This window comes from Anopheles aquasalis, chromosome Y, assembly GCF_943734665.1.
Source record: "Anopheles aquasalis chromosome Y, idAnoAquaMG_Q_19, whole genome shotgun sequence".
In the NCBI taxonomy this organism is placed as follows: Eukaryota; Metazoa; Arthropoda; class Insecta; order Diptera; family Culicidae; genus Anopheles; species Anopheles aquasalis.
This window is the reverse complement of record NC_064879.1, coordinates 6013117-6036843: the sequence shown is the minus strand read 5'-3', so window position 1 is coordinate 6036843 and position 23727 is coordinate 6013117. Positions and strand designations below refer to the sequence as shown.

The 23727-nt window shown below is 49.6% G+C and overlaps 1 protein-coding gene across 3 annotated transcripts in view; it reads right to left on the bottom strand.

Annotated features, from left to right (window-relative positions):
- Nucleotides 1-21856: 21856 nt before the first annotated feature.
- The window catches only part of LOC126579591 (pituitary homeobox homolog Ptx1), a 41503-nt gene continuing 39632 nt past the window's right edge, over nt 21857-23727 (bottom strand). For all 3 annotated transcript variants that reach the window (XM_050243028.1, XM_050243027.1, XM_050243029.1), the window contains one exon: nt 21857-22495. In XM_050243028.1, coding sequence (XP_050098985.1) covers nt 21866-22495 — 630 coding nt within the window. In that variant the 3' untranslated portion in view covers nt 21857-21865. The remainder of the gene's footprint in view (nt 22496-23727) is intronic.

The window sequence follows — 23727 nt, the reverse complement described above, 5'->3', positions numbered from 1 at the left end:
TGGACTCAACCTATCAGTCGTCGACCGATCGACCCCGATGCCTTCGGTGTGTATGACAGATAAATCAAAAGGCCGGAGCATCCGCTAAAGGCCCGACGCCATTGCCCGGAGTCACGCTGGAATGGCCACGGCCCCGGCGAGTTCGCGCACTTGGATGTTGGGCTCTGGTGGTGGTGGTGGTGGTGGTGGTGGGAGTTTGTATGCTAATCATCATCGTCCGGTGAATAATTAGTAAAATTGTGTATTCTGATACGTCAATGCGGTATAATTAATGCAGAGCCCTGCGCCACCGACGACTGGTGGGTGACGCTGGTGAGCTTCCTTTGATTCGGTCTAGGCAAGGGCGCCGGCACGCCACTCCAGAGAGAGAGAGAGAAGGCGTGCGGCTATTAGTTGAAATCCCTGCGGGACGCGAGCCGTGGCCAGCCGGTGTGGCTGTGCGATAACTAATGATACCGTGGCCGTGCCGGGCATTTGATTGAAGTAGTTCCCGGGGCGGCGATAGCCGATTCCGAAGGGCCAACCCGGAGCACGAGCTGCGACCGGTTCAAATTTATTTACCTTTACCGCAGCAGCAGATTAACGAGCCCTCGGATACACGGAGTCTGTTCTACTTAGGGAAGTCTAGGAAGTCTAGGAAGTCTAGCGATCGTCGATAAGGGCAGCCCCTTCCCGGGAGGGTCTAATAACGCTCAGTAGACAGTTTCAGCCCCGATTAGTGCATTTCGGTCACCGTCGGCTGCGGTATAGTGAACGTTGTTGGTTGGTGCGTTGTTTGGTTGCTTCCGTTTTCAGTGTCACGAGGTTCCTGGAGTTCAATAATACATTTTAATTCAGTTTAAACAAATAAAAACAAACCCCGGAAACCGACATCGACTACAGTAGCTTCTTGTCTAGCACCTGCAGATCCAAAACTGCAACAGCGAAGGAAGCCAACAGACAACGGCACAATGAAACAACCAGCCAACCGACACTTTACCAATCGCTCGCTCGCTCGCTCGCTTGCTAACGCAAATCAAATGGTTTTTCTCGTTCAGTCGGGACGAGCCCGTATTTATTGTACAAAATACAATGGCCCCGCTTCCCTCGCTCTCAACCCCTGGGAGCTTTACAGGTGTTTTGCTTCCCAGGGGCCGTAGGCAAATCAAATGGTGAAGATCGAAAACATACCAACATGGGGATCCTTTTCGGGGCGACACGCACACGTGCACGCACGCACGCAGGAAGGAGTTGTAGCGGTGAATCTCTGGCACCGGGAATTGGAATCGAAATCAAGCATTCGCAGCATGTTCGTCTGCGAAAGATGAATCTTAATTGGAAAGCGCCAAGCCAACCGACTGGGAGAGAGAGAGAGAGAGAGAGAGAGAGAGAGAGAGAGAGAGAGAGAGAGAGAGAGAGAGAGCGAGCGAGTGAGCGAGCGAACGAGAGTGGGCGGGTGAAAAGGGTGGGAAACCAAATTGGAAGAAGCCAACGCGTGGATGCCAAAAATTTAAACAAAATCCCATCTCGTGTAAGTCAGGCGACTCCCGGGCGCTGCGCTCATTTTCCATCACATCGGTGCGAATCGAGGCGTAGGAATGATAGACCCGCCCCCAGCACCCCAGCACCCCGCTTCGCTTCCGCGGCTCAGCTAGCAAACAAACCAACAACAGCGGAGGCTGCGAGTAAACTCCATTTAGTATCCGGCCTTCTGCTCTCATATGAGATTCCGCAATAGATGAGGGGGGGGGGGGGTGCGTGTGAGGTGGGCGTATCGTGAAAAAGAGTGGCTGGTTTACCCGTTTTCCCCGTTTGGTTTGTTTGGCCGTTCGGAAAACCGTCGATCGGCCCGATGTCACGGGCAAAAGGACGACGTTTGTGTGGGTGGGTGGGAGGGTGGTGTGGACGGGGGTAACGAGAAAGAAAAGAAAAGCCAGGAGAACGGGAATGAGAGGTATGGCGAGAGCTAACCATAACCAAGGCACAAAACAAAAGAATAGGAAGTTCATTCTGGTGCTGCCCGTGTGTGCGTGTCTAGCAAGCGTGTCAAGCCATGGCTCAACCCAAGCCTCGGTCTGGCTGGCTGGCTCTGTAGTGGCGCAGCCCAGTGTCTTATCGTCCAATACATTACACAGCAAAAAAAAAGAAAAAAAAAAAAACAAAAAACGGGGAGCAGCAGAATGTTCCGTGTTTGTCGGAAGGAAGTGATCACTGTTCGGTGGTGATGGTGGTTTATAGGAGCTCGAAGAAAATGCGAAGCCCGAGCGCGCACAGAAAGGGTAAGGCAAGCGTGTTTGCCATTTAATTTAGCAGCTCTCACGAGGCTGCGGCATCATCCTTTCCATTCCGTGCTGCTTCTTGGGACGAGTTTCGGTCGAGTGGTGAAGAAGATGATGGTTTTAGGACAAATTCCGCTTCCCTTCCTAATCATATTCAATCCACATGACTTATTCCCGGTCGAACGTGCTGCGCCCGGGGTGTTCGGGCTTCCGCGGATTGGAAAAAAAAAATGGCGTTGGCCAAGGAAAGGAACGAAGGATAAATCCCCCTCGCCCCGTGGGGGAAACCGGGCGTCGCGCGATCCGGCGGTAATCTTTTTTTCTTCTTCCTTTTTGCCTCCCACTCAATCATACCACACACATCGCACCTGGAAGCTGTTTGGGGATGGCTGTACGCGGTTCCTCGTGGCTGTGAAAAGCCAAGCCACCGGCATCATCGCCGGGGTTTTGATAAAGTGATTTTCCTCACAGCTACGACGCCTTGGTGCGCACCATACGCGCGCTCTCCATACCTGGGTGTGGGTGGTCCGCGCGCGCGCTGCAAAGCGTTTGATAACGGAAACAAATAATTATTTAATGGGGTTTTTGGGGTGGCCCCTTGGGGGGCGGACGCATTCCAGAAGTTCCTTCTTTTGTTTCGTGATTTTTTTTCTCCAGTGCCACCTGGACCTGGACTGGACTGGCGAGGCTTGGCGTGAGATACAAAAATGGGGGTTTTGTTGTACCGCCTTTGGCTTTCTGGCGCATTTCACTTTCAACCGTGGGAAAAAAGGGAAGGAGGAAGGATGAGGCCTCTGTCGAATCCTTAGAAAAGGTGGTCTCAGGGTCCTCTCAAGACCAAACGGAGCAGGAGTAGCACTGCTAAACCCTTTGCCCATTCTATAATAGATTGGCGAAAAATGTACCGAAGCCTTTCGAAAAAAAAGCTAGAGATCAAGCTGTCTCTGTTTCTTGCGGTTCTTTAATTGGTACAGTCAATCATTAAAAAAACGTCCTTGGTGGACTTTAGATAATTAAATTGTTAGAGCAGCTGCTTCAATGCAACATTTTCTCCATGAATTGCTCAAGCTAAAGGATGTTTTCAGAAGCCATCTTTTCCAAAAAATCGAACATTCCGTTTTCATAACAGATGGAAAAATACTCTAATAAAATATTCTTTGAATAAAATTTCATTAAAATGTAACTCAATAAATACTCATTTCCCCTCAACAAGATCGTTCGCTTACTCGGTATATTTTTCGTGACACATATTTTTAATATTTTTCCTTAAAAGCTGATCCTTTCAAGAGTATTATGTAAAATTTTTGGATCAATCAAAGCAAAATTGACAAAGATACAGATTTTTGAAAATCTGCGTTTCATACAAGGCTCCATGCAGCTCGCGACTTTGCAGAGCGTTTCCCAAAACCAACGTTTTGAAAGTCGGTGCCCATCGTACCGTAAAAAGTACTCGACAGATCGATTTGAAATTTTTAATACATAATTTGTACACTTTTTGCCAGGTAGCCCTGTCAATATTTTGTAAAATTTGTTGATACTTTTTTTTAAACAAATCTTTAAAACTCGTGTTTTAGACAGAATCGCAAAGAGCTTCACTTTTTCAACTTCAAAAATCTGCCAAAAATCTGATAAATCGAATATCAACATAATCTCAACGGGGCTACCTAGATAAACTTATAACCTTTCTAACAAATATCGATTTGTATGTTTCAGATGACCCGTCATGTCGCTACGATGAGCACCGGAAAAAGTAACTTTTCGTCGACACGCCTAACAAAATTTGATGCCACGGATTAATTTTACAATGAATGTTGCTCAAAACAATACCAAATATTCTTCAAAAGTTGTAGATTAGTATGCTATTTATTTGAAAAAATAAAGTAGAATGGTTACGTCACAAAAAATCATCAAAAACGGGCCTTTTATTGCCCCGAAAATACCGAAATTCCCCCCCCCCCCTTAAGTCAGATCGAAATGAATGCGCCACAAACAAGCAGGCAAGGCGCATCACATCGGTTGCAGCACCTAACCCACGACCGAACAAGGTAAAGCAAACATAAGGAATGATCACATAAAAAAATAAAACACTCAACTTTGTTTGTGCGAGCAGGGGGCGCAGTAGCATTATCGGTAGTGTCACGTATTGGCGCGACGCGCGACGCAAACCAGAAGTCAAACTCTTGGCTTCCTTCGCTATTCAACCAGAACGGTAAGCGGCAGACGCGCGTTTTAGTAGTCGGTGGCGGTGTGGCTATGTTCGTGTGTGGCGTAATGCATTGATTGATTGGAATTATTTAGAAAACACCGTAGAAAGGGAGAAAGGAAGGAGGAGGAGGGTGGTTCTTCAGGTTTAGAATTGTCGCGCCTGCATCGTTGGGTGCACTTCCGGAGCGCGTACGTGCCAATGATCGCTAACGCTCCGCTTGGTACCCCACCCGACCGTAATGCCAAGTAATTGAATTGAAGGGCAGCCACTGTTGTGCCACGTTTTTGTTTTTTACGAGATCCAGGATTCCCGTTACAACACGTCCACCCTATCTCCACTCCTAAGTGAGTAAGAGAAGGGGAAAGGACAGCGGGGACGGAGTTGTGCGTGCTTTTTCACCGGCTACGGCTCCGACTCCGACTCCGGAGTCGGAACAACCAATCCATGTCCATCCCAGTGTGCCGAGCATCCGTGCCTTGGAAGGCCTGCTTTTTTTCCGCTGTTTCCGTTTTCTGTTTGGATTCGGTTTTGGGTTGTTGTTTAAATTTTCCCATTTTCCTTTCCCCTAGAAGACCAGGCCGAGCAACACCGTTAAAAAAGTTTTCGTGGGCGGCTCCTGTGTGGAACGCTCGGCCACCAAACAAACCAAGCACACCAGGGTCCCAGAGGCACCGGCAGGATCCTGTTGACATAAATTCGAAAGCCAAGCCAAGATGTTCGGGCGTTCCGGTCGCGATGTCGGTCGTTGAGGCGTGTAAATGTTGCCAGCCAGCCACCAAACACCAAAGTCTACCGAAGCGTGACCAAGGGTTTGCGCGTGCGTGCGTGCGCTGTCTAGCGAGGGCAGGAAACGGAAGCTGCCGGATATGATGGGCGGGATAGTTATTAGATGCGAGAGGAAGCAGCGTATTAGTCCGTAACCACTAAACTGAACAGCTGGACCCCCGGGAGGCGGTTCCGGGGATTAACGCAGGCAGTTCAGTTGCCTAACATGCTAACAAAACGCAGCATTCGCCTAGCGGTCTTGTACTAGAAGACGACGAAACGTTACAAACAACTTCAAAGAGCAACCCAGATTGTACAGAGCGTACTGTTCACCTGAATGTACGGGGTACTGTTAGTTGCAAAGGAGTGTAATCCTTTTTGCGGGACCCCTACCATCTCGCGAAATCTTTGCTTTTCACGCATCTATCGGAGGAGATCGTCTAAAGGTCCTCCTGGGTCTAAGGCGCCTCCTTTCCGCAGTAATTTGACCCTAAAAATATACTGGCCAGCTCCGATGCTGCGCTGTGCTTACTGATGCGCACACTGATGCGCCTCTACAACACAACACAGCACCACCTCCATTAAATAGTCGCCATCTTACGTGGCCCCATTTCCCTAAGACGCCGAGCCTTCAGTGGTTTGCTTCTCGAGCTGCAAAATTTTATACTCTCTGCCACTCTGGGGGGGGGGGGGGGGGCAGCTGCAGCTCGTTACATGGATTGCCAATTCGTCAAAATGGCGACGGCGCGAGGGTGCGGCCGTGAGACGAGTTTCTAATTATGAAATGCGTAGCCAATGCGCCCAGTTGACGGGTCGCTGCAGCAGCAAAGGCATGACAGAACCGGACCGGCGACAGTTTGACCTGCCAGGGACCGGTTGGGAACGCGGACGTACTATATATACATATAAACAAACCGATTTAATGGACGGAGAGCCGGAAATGGAAATCCGGAAATTGGGCCACAAAAAGGGACGCTTTCTTTCGCTTCGCTATTTCTACTTACGCTTTTGTGGTGGGTGTGTGCAAATTCGGGGCCATGGGCTGTGCCTTTTGATAGTAGCCAGCTCTTGCGTCCCCACTACCCCAGGCCCCTGCTCGTGCGCGCTTGCTTTGAAAAGATTGAAAGTGAGAGCTCGGACGCAGCGTTCGCCATCACCATCGTCGGCAATGAATGTGGTGCGCCGGTTGGTGGTTTTTGGTGGAAAGAGGCAGGGTATGCATAAAAACCGGAAGCGAGCGTTGTTCCTGGCCCTCCTGCTGTGGAAGGAGAAGGAGGAAAATGTAAATAAAAGTAAAAGACGCCCTCTGGCCGACGACTTCAGGAAGGAAAAAGCGAAAGTGCACCAAAAACCCGGGGCGGCCGGTGTGGGGCGCTGGGTGGTCCGCCGGTGGCGGACGCTGGTGCCTTTTACGATGTTAATAAAAATCAAATTTGATGATGGTACCTTAAATAATAATAGCATCTATAACCGAATGGCAGCCAAAAAGGACCTCGACGATGACGGTCACTCGTCTTGTTGGGTGAGAGATGGATGGGCACGGGGGTGCCAGTGCCAGCGAGCAAGGTGCGTCATTCGGTGTTTCGGTGGGATGTCATGATAATAAAAAAGTAAGGAATTGCGGTGTCCTTCAAGCAGAGCCAATCGGGAGAGTTATGGCCGCGCGACCCAACATCACGCGCGCAGTGACGCTCGGGTTGGGGTAATGTCCATGAGCCAGGTGCTGAGGGAAGGGGGTGGTGTGGAGGAAAGAGAAAAGGGGATGCAATATTATATCCCTTTCTCTTCGCCCCTGCATTTCACTGCCGTCCTACAAACTGCGCGCACCATCCACGCACCAGAATGTAAGGGTTGACATAAGGGTCGCGAGTGGGAAGGCAGGCGGGGGGATTGGGACCCCAAACCAATCGAATCGACGGTCGAGCGTCGCGGGTAAATTAAATACCATCACCATTCCGTTTGACGAGGAACAAGACGGCAATATGGCAGGCGCGCTCGAAAATTCATCCCATCGCCTTTCGCCGGTCGCCTTTGAACGGATTATACAATGGCTGTGTGTTTTTTGTTGACGACGGGGACGTTGGACAATGGCGGCACATATTGTCTTTGTCAGGTTTTGATTATTTCGGCCTTCTGCCATCGTTTTGGAATGTGGAGCAATCGTCAAGAAGTGAAGCGCGTACGTTATTGCGCGCCTTGATTTAAAGGGGGGGGGGGGGGGGGGGGCTTCGGTATTTTTTTATAGTGACACATGTTTGTAACATTTTTTCCTGAACGCTGATCCTTTCACGAGTACTGTGTAAAAGTTTAGGATCAATCGAGGAAAAACTGACAAAGATACAGATATTTGAAAATGCAGCTCGCTACTTTGAAGAGCGTTTTCCGCAAAACCAACGTTTTCAAAGTCGGTGCCCATCGTACCGTAGAAACTGCTGGACCGATCGATTTGAAATTTTTAACACATAATCTATACACTCTTTGCCACGTAGCCCCGTCAAGATATCATTAAAATTGTTGATACTTTTTTTTTTACAAATCGTGTTTTTGGGCAGAATCGCAAAAAGTATCACTTTTTCAATTTCAAAAACCTGCCAAAAATCGAAAAATTGAAATATCAACTAAACTTTAACGGGGCTACCTAGATAAACTTATCACCTTTCACACGAGTATTAATTTGTAAATTTCAGATGACCCGTCATGTCGCTACGATGAGCACCGTAAAAAGTACCTTTTTGTCGATATGCCTACCACCCCATTTTGCCTTTTTTTTTTTTTTTTTGCATTTTGGTTGATGCCACGGATTAATTTTTCAATGAATGTTGCTCAAAATAATACCAAATGTTCTACAAAAGTTGTACTTTAATATGTCATTTACATGAAAAAATAAAGTAGAATGGTTACGTCACAGAAAATCGTCAAAAACGGGCTTTTAGTGTTAGAGGAGCGGCCCGGCTCGTAAAACTGGTACTGTGCTAGTACCATTGAGGTAATCGCATTCAGATGGTGCCGGGATGAAGCCGGGACGATGCCGGAGCCTTTGGCTTTGGATGGCTTCTACAATTAGTTACTATTTAAGCTAAATTCAAAAAATTACTGAATCTGGTATGTTTTTCTGTGTTTTTTTTTTTAATTTAAAACCGCAATCAACCGTTTTGTTTCCCTTTGTACCTTTGTCTTATGAACTGATGAGCGTTATGGATGACCAGTATGGAAAATCGTGGAAAACCGTTCACATGAGATCACTTAGGCTGTTATTAATAGATTTCTCCATACCAACACAAAGCGTTGCAAGTATCGAGCTAAACGCTTGAGCAGGATGAAAGAGTAGCTGCTGTTGCTGCCGCCGCTTATGAACGTTTTGTTGGCGTTCCGGGGAAACACGTACTTGCTATTGTTACATTCAATTATGTTGTGGAGGTTCAAGAAGTGGTGAAGCAAGCGTAAGTTTGCTGTCGCCAGTATGCGTCCTACAAAGCAGCCACGGGAAGCGAAAACTGCTATTGCATTCACGTTCACGTTCTAGTGTATCGGCATTCCCTTCCGGCACAAACCGGCCGAAGGATCAATTGTGTTTGTTTTGACCAGGATTTGATTTTTTTTAGAGTGACAGAGAGAAACAAAAAGAAGAAAGAGCGAGAGAGTGGGAGGAAGAAGAGAGATCTAAACGTAACGTGGCATTCGCGGGGAGTGAATTATTCGATCTGACTAGATTGAAGGTAGCTCAGATTTCTTGGCAGCTTGGAAATAAACCCTACATACAATCACACATTCGACTACCCAAAGGTTTTCGTTTGGGGGTTTTTTTTGTTGTCATCCTCTTTCCCATTTTCGGGGAGGACAAATCCGCTCAAAACCCTCCGAATATATGTAGCTGGCAGTAAGTAGCTTGCCTTTTCCACGGCGAGGACACATCGGCTGGGAAAGAGATTGCGAGTGTGGCGAAGCCTTCTCTCTCCCTCTCTCTCATTACACGCTTATTCGATATGCCCCGTTGTTGTTGGTTGCCGTTTTCCTCGCTACGCTACTACGCTTTTATTTCCTTCACTTTGAGTGTTGCAGAAGGCGCACCAATGGTGCCTGAGCGCCTCCGAACGGCTCGCTGCCAGCACTAGCATCATCATCATCATCATTTCGTTGCGGCTGTTACAATGAAAACATACACGGCGTGTCGTGTGCCGCACACGACGACGTATCTAATAAAATAAAAAGCGTAGCGACATTCGTACTAATCCTGAGTAAATAAGATATCTGCGCTACAACGCGGGCTAAGCGCACGGCTGCTTTGACGAACTCCGAGTACCCAAAGCGAGAGAGAGAGAGAGAGGGGAATGGGGCGCTTGTGCCCGAGGATAAGGCCCCGTAACAGTGTGCCGGTTGAGCAGCAGCATATGCAGAAAATCGATGGTCATGGTACTGACACCGAAAAGCCGAAATAGTCTCATCCTCAAACCATAATGGCCTCCGCGGAACCGTTGGACGAAGGCAACGCTCCAACAGGACCGGCCTTTGGAGTAGAAACTTTAAACGTCAGCTTCTCGCCTTAACTCGCGACTGCTCGCTTCAGGATCGCTAATATACACCTACACTATATATGTTGTAATCTGTACTGGTTTTCACTTTCCTGCCATGCCATGCCATTTTCGAAATGTTACATAACATCTTCGTCACGTTCTTTTGCCAAATAGTGTCGTCATTTACTTTTTTTTCTAAACAATTTCATACCATTTCAATTCCATGCGTCGCCAATGCTGGCTAGTTTTGGGCTGCTGGGAGATTGTAACCACTGCCCAGTGATTCCGCTGCATGTACAACGCACAAGGATGTGCGTTAGTGTAATTGAATCTCTTGAAAATGGCTGAATGGCTGAATCGACCACTGTAGGTGCTTAATAAGATGAATCTCCGCAGCATACAGCAACTAGGCAGAAGAAACCTGAGCAGCTTTCGTCTACCCTGGAGGGGACACCTATCCTAGAAATGTGGCGAGCGTTGACGGTGCGTTGTCCACAGCAGGCGCACGGTAATGGACGGCCATTTAAAGAAAATTACCATTTCCTAGAGAGGGCGGGCGCGCGCGCGCGCGCGAGCGCGGACGCAGCAGAAGATGAATGGCACTGGATGGTAATGGATTTTATGTCCGATTTTTTTTCCTCGATATTTTTTGTTTGTTTAAGTTTTCGTTTTCGATTGTGTATTGTGGCCACGACTGGCTCATCATGCGTGTATCCTTCTGCTATCCTTACCGGAGATGCGTTACTACCAGTGCTGTGTGGAGTGCCCTTTCTCATGCCCTCTTGCTGATGATGCGATTAGAAGCATAGTACTTCTAATGCATCTTCATATTCTTAGCTCTCTAGCACACAGCTCTCTTTCCAGTTTAGCATTTCTTCGCGGCAGCGTTTTCGTTTTTTTCCCTTTTTGTCTCGCTCCTTCTTTTTGCTATTTTGGGGTTTGTGCAGGTTTTCCCTGCTCCAGGGTCCCAGTTTTCCCATTAGCGATTTGCCCTGTCTGCCTTTACTCAACACTATGCCCTAGGTTTGTCATCCCTTTTGGACTTCTTTGTTATTTTATTTTAATGGAAGAGAAACGCCACTTTTCCGCTCCGATCCTGAGCACACGGATACGTGGTAACTTGTGTTCTGTTTTTCGTCTCTCTCTCTCTCTCTCTCGTTCACCTGGCGCAGGCGTCCAGTACGATCTTCACCTCATTTCGATCCTGCGGACCTGGGCGGTGGGCTATTTTTTGGGCCATTGTACTTTATTACACCTCACCATTATCATGATAATCTGTTTCGTTGTCTCTCGCTAGCTCCTCCCCCCGTCTCACGCAGTGTGCAACCATTTTTCTTTTCCGGAAAACAAAGTGCCACCGTACGGTTTTGATTTGTTTTTTTTTTCTTCACCCCCGTTGTTGTGTTGTTTTAATTTTACTTTCGTTTTGCAGCTTTCAGCTCCCACTCCACCGAGCCAAACATTTGCATTTGGCCCGGTCCAGGACGTCCTCGGACTGTCCCGAAAAACTGTCGCGCGACCGGATATCTCTCCTTCCTATCCCATCTGCCCTCCCTTCCTTACTTTCCCTTTGCGCCACTGTTTTTTTCTTCTCCGCTTCTATCGCGGGCGCGCTTTTCCGCTTCCAGCTCTTTGTTTTTGACGCAATTAATTTGAAAGGTTTTATGGATGGATTTGTTAATTTAGATCGATATCGTTTTGTCTGGTCGTCACCGTTTTGAGCGATTGTGAGGCGAGGGCCGGGACGGATGGGGCGGTGGCGGTGGCTGCTCGTAAAAATAAAGTGATTGAATTAAATTATGTGCCCACCCTCTGCCCGAAAGTCGGGGGCTTCCGCATTGATATCTATGCGGTCTCGTCGTCGTCGTCGTCGTCGTCAGTATTTTTGCATGGGCAAGGCTCTTTTGTAGCTGGTCTGGGCCGGTTGATAGCGTCTGTATTGTGACTGCTTAATTGGACAACCGATGGCTCGGCGGTCAGCCCAGAATAGTGTGGCCCTGGGACACTGGAACACTGAAATGTAGCCATTTGGCGTGAAAGGGGTTTTGTAGAACCCTTCTAGAAGGAAAGCCACGATGTTTCCTCCGTCGAATACTTCCAAATATCTGGGTGACAGTGTACAGCTAATCCCACGTACGTCCACAATATCCTGGGCAGCCATAGGGGGTCCTGAGCTGGGGATAGTTGAGTGATTTTTTGGCGCTTCTCAGACATCCCTTTTGAGATTGGGTTTCTTTGCGTGTGCGGCGGGCATCGTTGGCAGACAAAATCTGGCATAAAATCTAAGCATTTTTAGGGGCAGATAAAAGAACTGTTATGCATCGCTAAAAGTAATAAATAAATAAATGGATAAAATTTTACTCACCTCAAGCATCACACCAGTCTGTATAGGGAAAATGCGTGTTCTGAATGTCTCGAAATCGAGTGCTGTTAAATGAGAATTAATGGGGGCGCCAAGGAATTTCAAAGAATCACTTTCTCAATTTCAATCAATTCATTCTTAATCAATAATTTTTAACACATAATCTGTACACTTTGTGCCAGATAACCCCGTCAAGATTTTGTTGAAATTTATGATACTTTTTTTTAAACAAATCTTTAAAAATAAACATACGGCTCGTCCGTCCTTATATATGTTAAAAAAAAAAAAAATCTTTAAATGGCAAAAAGCATCATTTTTACTACTTCAAAAATCTGCCATTAATCGGAAAATACGTAATTCAACAAAAACTCACTGGGGCTACCTAGATAAACTCATAATCTTTCAAACGAGTATCGATTTGTATTTTTCTGATAACCCATCACGCAGCTACGATGGGCGCCGTAAAAAGTATCTTTTCGAAGACACGACTGCCCAAATGAGATGCCATGAATGAAGTTTTTATTGAAGCTTCCCCAAAATAGAACTAAATACTCTTCAAAAGTTGTAGTTTACTTTGTCATTCATTTGAAAGAATAAAGTTAAATGGTCACGTCAACAAAAAAGGGTAAAAAATGATCCTTGTTTTGGAATCAAAAATGATAATCAAATAAAACATCATAAAAATCATTAACCTCCATGGGAGGGAACCTGTTTATCGCGGAATCGTGAGTTCCGGAGAGTCTTCCAAGAAGCAGCAAACAGGTGCTTTAAGTGTCCACCACTCAGTCAAGTACCGAAGCCTCACAATATGAAGGAAAATAACAGCAGCTCCGGTTGTGTCTCCCCAGCAGCCCAGGACATAACTCTATCGGGCGGCACCGAACACTAGAACACAACTTGCTAATGTTTTAAGGCAACTCTCTCTCTCTCTCTCTGCCTACATTTCACTGTAGCTGTAGTTGAAGTAGATAAAAGGGAAAAAAGGGTTTTATTAAACCACGAGGATACTCCAAACAGACAGACGTGTGCGCGCGGGTTCGTAATGACACCAATTCGATGAAATTCGCTTCCCGGCACCGCGTTTTCGACGCCTTTGTTGGAATACCGTGGCAGATTGGTTTTCCCCTAAGCGACTTTGCAGCAATTTCCTCCCTCTCGATTGCTCCGTCTGTTGTTCTTTTTTTTTGTTGGACGGTTTCCTCTGCGCCAGCGATTCGTCCCCGTGGTCGTCGTCGTCTTCGTGGCCGTTGTTTGGAGCATTTCATTTTGGATTGGGCGCTGGCCTCCCCACGCAGAACCACGCTCTGCGCCATTGCACGCGGGAAGTGTACGTGCCGGTGGAAGCACGCACGTACGCACCTCGCCCCTCCCTCACCCCCCCCCCCCCCCTATTCCTCCCACGGTATGCGAGCAGTAGCAAAAGTTTTGCGTTTGTTGTTTGCGAGTGGCTTGCGAATGTGGACCGATTTGAATATTTATGCCGCGTCCACCCACTAATTATGGTGGTGGGGGGGTTTGCTATAAATTTATGGAAAAATATACGGCCCAGGAAAGGTTGGTTGGGGGGGTGGGGGGGGGTCGGCAAGGGTTGTTGTTGTGCACCCGACCGATCGGTCGTTGTTTTCCATTTCGCTTCGTGCTGCGGCACACTCTATTTCATATTTTAATCCCCGACACCGAGACGGGGTGGGAAACGATCCGTCGAAATTATTATCCTGCGCAAAAAGGACGCAAAACCTGACACCGGACCACCACCGCGAATACCTGGTGGTCGTACACGCCCCACGCATCCTTTCGTATCCTGGACTCGTTGTCTAAAGTGCAGTGCGGAAAAGCGAGTTCAAAGTTAATGGACAGCGGAAGCACACGTTCAGTTCCGGCTTATGCTAATCCATATCCGGTGGTGTGTATATTGATTTGTGCGTAAGGCAGCTGCATCAAGAGCCAAGAAGACTAACGGCAGCAGTCACAGCAAGCGAGGATGCGCCCAAGAATGAAGCCTAGCATATGGTCTGCTGAACCCTTTTCGGGAGTTTTCCTCCCGGTTGGCGTTGGTTGGCAATCTGTTGGCCGCCTGCGCGCCTGCTCTAAGATCTATCACCAGTTCATCGGCTCTTCGCGTTCGCCCCGTTGTTGCGCAACATTTATCATGTAATTATAAACTCATCAAAACTTCTGGCAAATACGCGGCACTCGGCGGCGACTGGGGCATTTACGATGCTCACCGCCGGTAGATAGACGTCCGGAAAATGTGGGCCCGTTGCTGCTGCTGCTGCTGCTGTACGACCCCTCCTGAAGGTGCGCACCGCGCGTCACTCTGATTGATATTAAACAATTTCCTATCCGCTCCATCGCCTTCCGACACTTGAGCGTTTCCCGACTCGCCGGCAATCTGGCGTGGGCATGGGCGAGGAGGTGGTTTTGGGCATGAAAGATGACGACGTGAAAGATGAATGAGCTCCGGGTTCGGTTTTCGGTTTGTGGGTGGTGGTGGTGGTGGTGGTGATGCGTCATCAACGTCGAGCGCCAGCCGAACGGTATAAGCCCCTGCTTACGGTTTTCGTCTGTCGCTCATCCGTGACTCCTATCCTGGTGGCTTGGCAGAGTTGGGCCGCCCGACGCCGACGTCGGCGTCGTCGTCGCCGGCGATTGATCTCTGCCTCGGTGGACCTGGCAATGCTGGTTCTGGGCTGGGAATTTCGTTCGTATTCGCGGAAAACGCGGCACAAATAAAAATGAAATAAAAATATGTATATAAAAAAAAAAATCCTACACCAAGGCGGGTATGCGTTTGCAGTCGGTGCAGTGTCAGATTACTGGGGTGTACGAATTTTCGCATGCCGGCATGCTTGCGACCCTGAAGTGGACTGTGGGGACTGTGCTGAAACTCATCCAACCATCCTGAGTTTGGTTTTGTTTTCCCCTCCTCGGCAGCTACTGCGTTCTTTCTCGATTCTCACAAAGATTCGGCCCCATTTGCTGGCAGTATCGTGGTTGAGAAGGGAGCCCGGTAGAGTAAAGCGACGCGGAATGGCGATGCGGAAGGCAGAAAATGAACCCGAAATCGTTAACGAAGTGGAAAATGATGAATAATGAAAAAACCACAAGGAGGGGAGCATGGGGAGAGAGGAGCGGCGTGAGGAGAGAGAGAGAGAGAGAGAGAGAGAGAGAAGTTTTATGTCTATGGATAAGCCACACTTTCACCCGATCAGACTTAACCGGCAACTGACCAGGGGAAGCAAGAGCTAACCCTCCCCCCCCCCCCCCGGGCTCCCCTCCTGGTTGTCCTGAGTCATCAGCATCCGAAGCAGTAGTCGGAGCGCTTCATTACTTTAGCAATAAAGCTGGATTGGAGCGCCACTTCCCAGCAGCCACCATTTCGTCCACACAATTCGTCAACCGAACGCATCCTGGCGGCTGGCTGGCTGGTCGGCCGAAGATAACCGTGGTGATGGGCGGTTTTTGGTTGGTTTTCGGTGCCACGGTTGACTGGTCCAGCCCACCATCCTCGACTCCATCGACGAAGCACCAATGCCAATGGTTCTTCTACTGCGAATAAATCATCCATCTCAGCGCACGAAGCGAAGCGAAGTTAGTTTGGTGGTCCTCACAGGGCACAGGGTCTTGCAAGCTTGCAGGTTGATTTTCCGAGTGTTGGGAGTTTTTGATCGACGACGTTGGCCTCGCTCAGGCCTCGCATGCAAATTTCCCATCCCATTTATCCCCACAACATCTTATCTCATCTGACCTCATCTCAACGATACGCATCATTTATCGTCGCCCATCAAACGCGCCGTGTCTAGCGTTCTAGCGTTCTTGATGAAGCATTTTGCTGAATTGGAATAGCAGGAGGAGGCGTGTAATGGGGTAACTTTCGAGACAATGATGCTTCCATCGAACCAGATCTCTGTACGAAGCGAAGATGTAAACCAGCAGCGGCATCGCATAGCTACTTGAGGTCTGACTCCGGGCGCACTCCAGACCACGCGGGATGCGCGATATCATATTACGATATTTCCTCGGTTTGGCTGGCAGGCGTCCGCAGAACCAAAGCAACCGATGGTGCGCCCGTGGGATTAGGTATCGGCCTCAGTCAACGTTTTTTTTTTTTTTTTTTGGGGACGTTTGGAGCGAATCCAGCGGATTCCAAGCATCTGGTGAACACGGAACCTGGGGAACCGGCGGAACGGGATGCGAGTTGACACGAACGAAGACGAACAGTCAAAACAGCGGGCAGAGAGATCGAGTAAATCTCAAGTTCAACACAACAGCAACAACGGATACAACTAATCGGGGGAGTCAAACAAAAATAAAACATCACACAAACCAAGTTGGCGGAATCGCCACCCCGTTCGGGTTCGCTTGTTTCTTGCTCTTGGTGTTTTAAAATAATTGCCCTTCTGTCTGTGTCTTTTTTTTTTCTTGGGTTTTGCTTTATTAACTTTAGATTTTTCTCGATTACTCCACTCACATATTTCCCGTTCCCTCCTCCCTTTTCCCCCCGTTGGTTGTTTTCTTCTTATCTTCCCACCCTTTTACCACCACCCCCACCCCTAGGTGACTGGTGTCTGGTCTGTCTGGTGTGCATCTGTGTTTTTTTTGTATGTTGCTGGAATCAACTTTTCAATTTCAATGGTTTCTTTTTGTTTTTATTCACTTTTAAATTTATTCTGATTTGGTTGGGCTCGTTACGCTCGATTCGGGTGTTTTGTTCTTTTGTTTGTTTGTTTGTTTGTTTGTTTTTTTTGTTGATTTTTCTTCAATATACTGTATTGTATTCTAGTATCCAATAGCTAAGGAGCATTACAGAGTTACTTGATCGTCTTTTACCGCGGGCCAATTAAGCCATTTGCACCCCAAATTCTAATCATGAACCGTCGCTCGTCCGTCCTATCACCTCGACGATTAACGTAGATCGCTTCTTCGCTTCCTTTTCTTTTATTCGTGTTTCAGGTGGCTTAGTGGTTGCCAAGTGGTGTGGTTTTTTGTTTTGTTGTTTGAACTCGAATGTTGAATGGAAATAGTTGCATTCGTTTTTTTTTGCTTCTCCTCCCTTAATCTGCTGCTATTTTCATGATCATATCCATGATTTCGTTTCGATACTTCTTCCTCTTTCTACGCTTACTTTCTCCTAGAATGTACAGACCTAAATGAATTAGCATATTTACTATACTGTTAGATAGATCGTTTATGAATTATCTTATCTGTTAAGGTTTGGCTTTCATTTTGCATGAAACATGAAACGCAGTGTGTATGTGTGTTTGTGTGCATGTAGGTGTGTGTAGTGCCCCAAATTACTTTTCTTTTTGACCATTTTTGTTCGTCACCTTTTTGGCGTTTCATTTCCCTAGGTTTGGTTTTGGTGGCAGGTGTCAACTAGAACGTCCAAGGTCGGTCGCAAGTTCACGGCAAGTACTAACGGAAAAGCTATCGGGAAACGGATTCCCGATTATGTCCCTTTCGTGTGGTGTACTCGGCCATGCGATGCTCGTCGTACCGTGCCCCATTTCCTGCACGTTTAGCGCCCCCCCCTAATTGAGCGTTGCGCGGTTGTGCGGCTTTGTAATACCGAAACGCGTTTTTGCCAACCAACTTTTGGTTTGTTTTTCTTCTTTTTTGTTTTCTTTTGCTCTCTGCTCTCTCCATTCTCGCCCATCGTTGTTGTGGTGTCTTCGGTTTTATGCGCTATTCTCACGATTTTTAATTCTTTGGTTTTTTGTCTTCTTCTTAGCTACCCCAGGCCCTCTCTCTCTCTCTCTCTCTCTCTCTCTCTCTCTCTCTCTCTTTCTCTCTCTCTCTCTCTCTCTCTCTCTCTCTCTCTCTCCACGAACATAGCAAAGCGAATCTTTGCTTCACTAACTCGTCGATTAGATTCTGCCACGCCAGAAAGACGCACTGACTAGATCGTTTTTGTTAGTTTATGCGGATCTCCGTCGTAGCGTATGTGTGTCGGCGTGGTTCGCAATCTCCCGGACAGGCATCCGCTGGTTTGCACAAGCTCGTTGTGCCACGCACTTATGCTGCAACCGGCCCAAGGGAGCTTACTTCGCCCAAGGAAGGTAAAACTAACCAAAAACGGTGGAAAAACCAGTGCTGCGGTCTTTGGCACCGTTGGTGGTAGGCGGAAAGGTGGAAAACAAGGATGTCGTCCGATTGTTGTTGAGATCAAGAAGCAAGCGCTGCTGCAACACAAATGATGAGTGGAAACCAACAAAATGGATGGTTTCAGCGCCGTACCCCAGCACTCGCCGAGATGCCAGGATGTTTTGGGGAGACCGCACAAGGTGTGAGAAGGTGGGGAGTGGAAGGGGATGGTAAGTAGAAGGTGCTATTTCTATTTTTCCACTCAAAGTCGTGGTGGCGCACGACACATGCTGAGTCCTGAGCAAATGGATCCACGCAAACATACGCACCCGCGTTCAGGGCGCCAGGGACGATGCTGCAGGCGAGCGAGCGAGAGAGAGATGAAGCAGGAAGTGAGCAAGTGAGACAGAACGCACAGCATAACGCCATTGTGATTGTGAGCGAGATGGAACATCGACTGCTTGGTCAGTGAAGGAGCGAAAGAGAGAGAGAAAGAGAGAGAGAGAGAGAGAGAGAGAGAGAGTGAGAAAGAGTCAGCAACAGTGAGTGAGCATAAGAGGGGTGGGTCGAGTTATGTACCCTCCCCCTTTTTTCGAGGCCAGGAAGCTCTCGTTCCTGCGCTAGGGTGTTACGTGCATTGCTCTCACTCTCACCCTCGTGGATTCGCCATTTCCCTCACGCCACACGCTCCTCTGGCAGACCCTTTCCCCCCCTTGTAGTGTGTAGTGTCCATGCTGCTGCTGCTGCTCCCCCTGGCCGGCGCGGCGGATGCTGGCAAGGGGTCGATTCTACCCCTTTCTGTTTACATTAGCCCAGTAGCAGGTTAAATAGCAAATCATCTACTGCTCCGTTGCGATCTCACTCTCTCTCTCTCTCTCTCGCTAGCACTTGTCCTTTCCTGCACTCCCCCCCCCCCCCCCACCAAAGAGGGAACATCAAATGCGATCATCATTTGAACCAGAAATCATTGCCGATAGCCCCGGCCCCTGGGGGCAAGTAGATAAATCCTGAATTCCGGGGGATTGCTGCAGCCAGGCATGATCGCCGTCGACCTGATGCCTTTGATGAGGGTGGCCCCAGTTGGTGGCCAACGGAAAGCTTCTGTGACATCGAAGCACAGAACCCTGCATCCGGTGCTGGAGTCTGACGAATCAGGATTGGATTTGCCTTTTAGTGAACGGTTACTACTATTGGAATAACACAGTTTCGCACAGTTTTAGACATTGCGAGGAGAATGCTTTTCGCTTGGCTGTACTATCACATGCTGCTTACATGCAGCTGGTTACCGAGTTCGACCGAGTTCCCTGATGCCATTTGTTTGTTCGTCCTGTAGCCTGTCTTCTCTTTCGCTCTAGCTTCCAAGCCAAACGTAGCGAACATTCTGCGGCAGCATATATGCGTTTCTTTGCTTCTTTGACAAAATTGCAACACTACTACTCCACGTAGAGAATTGGTAGCGGTAAAAACAACATTCAAGTAGGTGAGCCACGATACCAGTACGATCAAATCCGTTTTTGGAGAAAATGCCGTAGGCGTAAACGAAAACTTGTCGGAGAAGCTTGCAAAGGGCTGCAGGATCTTGCAATTGTACCAATACAAAAAGGAGAGCGAGAGAGAGAGAGAGAGAGAAAGAGAGAGAGAAAGACTCACCTCTCTGTCTGTGCGCATGTTTATCTGCTGTCTGTATTCAATTGGTAGCAATAGTACTTGTTCGTGTGTTGTTTCGTGTGTTTGCATTCATAATATTATCATTATTAGCGTTCGTAATGTTATAATTAAAAGGTAGTATAATTAATCGTTTGACAACTGACAGCTAAGCCCGAGCTCAGTGTCGCCAATGTCTTCGCCTGCTTGCTCACCGCGCGTTCGTGTCTGCTCCTTAGACCTCCTCCTCCTGCTGCTGCTGCTGCTGCTACTTCTTCTGCATCATCATCATCATCATCATCATCTGGCAATAATGTTCCGTATTATCGTTAGTTAGTTATCCATTATTAGTTACTATAAGAATTATTAGTATCAGGGTTATTATCAATATTTACTTAATATTCTCACGCGCCAAAAAAAAAGTACAAACGGTTTCAATTCGCGCCCAATCAATCCGACCTGACTCACCTCAGCCCCTCCTCCCCATTGTGGAGCCTTCGCGGTCCGCGTAACCCGTAGCCACCCACCAGTCCCACCCTGCTGTGCCTTCTTTTTGGTTTTGGTTGCGCCATCGGCCATTCTGGCCTTTAATTGATAAAAAAAAACCAAGGGTTCGGGGATGGAACGATGAAAATAATTGATGAGTAACTGGAGGGCACTGGAGGGGCGCTGATTCTCCCCCCCCCCCGCCCTCCCTCCTCACGTGATCGCAACCGCGAGCAGCTAATCCATCCAGGCGGTGCGCATCCAGCGGGAAAGAGAAGCTCGAAGCCGACTGACTGATAAGCGAGCGAGTCCCTATCACCATCCCCCCCCCCCCCCCATTCGTGGTCACCGAACAAAAAAAAAACGGGGAACCCAAAAAGAAGGGCGCACTCTTTGATCCCCGCCACCGTTTGATCGTACGCCGCCAACCGGAGGGGTAACGAGGGGTAACGAGGGGTGGTGATGGCACTTGGTATTGACGCAAGCAAACAAACACGCCACGCCGACATGTTTTTTTTTTGGTGTGTGTTTCTGAGTGAGCGTATATGTTGTTGGGCGCCAATCCTGACCATTTTTCATTTTCAAGTTTTCCTCCATTTTCTTTTGCGAGGCAGAGGGACGCGAGGGGGAAGGGGGCGCCAGTGGCTATGCGCGAGTATTCGAAACTAGCTCCTAGCAGTACCACCACCACAGGATCTAAACAGAGAGAGGTACAGACCGCCGTCGGCGGGTTGCAGAAAGAAAAAAAAGGAAACGCAAACAATCCCAGCCAAAGAGCGGTCCAGGATCATCGCCGGCGTTGGTGGTGGTGGTGGGGGCTACTGTGACCACCGCTATGCCGTGCTCACCCTTTCACATCGTCCGGCTCGTCCACGTCCGAGTCACCGCGCGGCACAGGCCCTGTAGCGTCCATCAGCTGCTCGTCCTCATCGGTTGATTGTTGTTGTTGTTGCTGGTGGTGCTGCTGGTGCTGCTGATGATGTAGCAGTGAGATCGGTAGCTGGTGCTGGTACTCTTGCTGCTGCTGCTGGTGGTGGTAGTGTTGATGGTAGGCGGCGGCCATAACAGAGGAGCCCTGCAGTACTAGCTCGAGCGGATGTGCTGCACCAAGGTTCGAGGATGCCGGATGGTACACATGGTATGCGGATTGCTGCTGCTGCTGCTGCTGCTGCTGCTGGTGCTGGTGGTGATGTTGATGCTGAAGCTCCTCCTGCTGCTGCTGAAGCTGCTGCTGCTGCTGGTGATGGTGAAAGGTGTGATGTGCATGGTAGTAGCCCACTCCCGTTGGTGAATGTTCGGGCGAATCCGGCTGTGGTGCAATCGGCGTTGATTGGTGTTGCTGCTGCTGCTGCGTAACAGCTGAGAGGAGCAGCGGTGCGAACGGGTTGCTGCTGCCACTGCTGCTGCTACTGCTGCTACTGCTACTGGTGGTGGTGGTGGTGGTGGTGGTGGTACTGATGGTGCCAGCGGTGGTGACGGCGACAGCAGCAGCAGCGGCTGCAGCGGCGGCTGCTGCAGCGGCGGCGGCGGCGGCGGCAGCGACCGCGTCTCAGACCGTATCGGTGACACCGGCGTACTGGCAGGCGGACAGACCGGCCGAGTTGGAGCGCGAGACGGGCGACGGGGCCGAGTACGGGCTGGTGAAACCGGACGTGTGCTGCTTCGCCTTCAGCCGGAGCGTGGCGATGCTGGAGCTCATGGCGGTGCATGGTTCGGCGGCGGCCGCTGCCGCCGCCCGATGATGATACATGTACGGGTTGGTGGGCGTCGTGTAGGGGCAGGGCGTGGGCGAAACGCCAGTGGCACCGGTCGAGCCCGCACCGAGCCCGGCCGTACCCATGCCGGCCGGTAGCATCGAACCGGTACCGGCCGCCATACCGGCCGCAACCGCTGCCGACGCCGACGACGTGTTGAAGCAGTTGATCGAGCTCTGGTGGTGGTTGGACGAGACGATCGACGTACCGAGCGGGTTCACCGTCCACGGGAACGTCTTCGCACCGAGCGGCGACGGTACCTTCGCCCAGTTGTTGTACGTGTAGGACGAGTACAGGCTGTCGGTGTCGGCGAACGGTTGCACAAACTGTGGCCCAAACCCGTTCTTGAAGTCGGCCGCCGCGATCGCGTTCATCTGGTTGCGCTCCCGCTTGCGCCACTTGGCCCGTCGGTTCTTGAACCACACCTAAATGGGAGGGGGGAGGGGGCGAGAGAAGAAGGGAAAAGTCATTGAGGAACGTTCATTCACTCGCCGCTGGTAAGCAGCTCCATTGTTGAGCAGTAAATGCCCTGCCCCCGAAAAGCAGAAGGGATGCACAGCACTCTTACCCTCGCACGGGCATGAATTATGAATTATGCAACAAACCAGCCAGCCGACGACATTTGCGACGACGCTGCTTTTGTTATTAGACCGGTATGACTGCGTGTGTGGTCATTGTCTACGTTATCCTGGCCCTCGGCTCCGACAGCGGCACTAGTCCGCTAATCTGACTAAATTCCTAGTTTCTCCTTCTCCCCGCGTCCCCATCCAGCCACTCGATACCGTCTGTAACACCACCGCAATCACGTCGCGGCTCTAGAATTCCTTCCAAGGACTTCTCCATCCCCAAAACGCCATTCCAATCCACTGCCCGGTGGCATCACGTCTGGATGCGGTGCCGTTTTTTGGTCAATGCTCCTCTGTCGGGCTCTCTCGCTCTCTCTGTCGGCACAGAGAGTGGAAAAAAGTAGTTCCCAATACCCGGCCAAATGCCGTAAACCTCGACACCTCGACCTGAGCTGTCAAAAGACCAACACCAACGCACCACCACGCAACGCACGTTCTGGTCAGGTCCCTGGATTCCGGAAGGAAATTAAACTCTCGTTAGACGCGGTGTTATATCGGTGGCGGTGGTGGTGGTGGCGGTGGGTCATTGCCGGGTTTGCCTGCCTGCTGTGCCGGCGCTCGGCGCGGGGCGCTATTCATTTCGCTCAATTTTCCTCCCCGCACGCACATGCACGCGACCTGGCCGTGTGCACGCGACCTGAACCCCGTCCGGTGAGGGGGGTGAGGGGGAGTGACCTTTCTGTTTACCGAACGGATTACGCGCGTAATCCGTGCCCATGATTAACGATTGCGAGGCCTATCCAACGGGGCCAGGCCGGTAACGGGAGGCGTTTTGTGCGTTTGCTGGGGTCTTTTTCGGTTTCGGTTTTCGGAGACGGATGCGGTGGACTGCCGGCACAAGTCAAGTTGCCCAAGACAAACAGGCCACCGCCACCAGGGCACCAGGATGGCGTGTAATGAGCCGTGTAATCGATGCCACAGCCAGCAGCACGCCACCGAAGGTAATTCAATTAGGTGCGCGCGGTGCCTCACGAGCGCGACAAATGCGCGCCATACACACCGTGACTAACGTCTTCATCGAAAGCCGAACC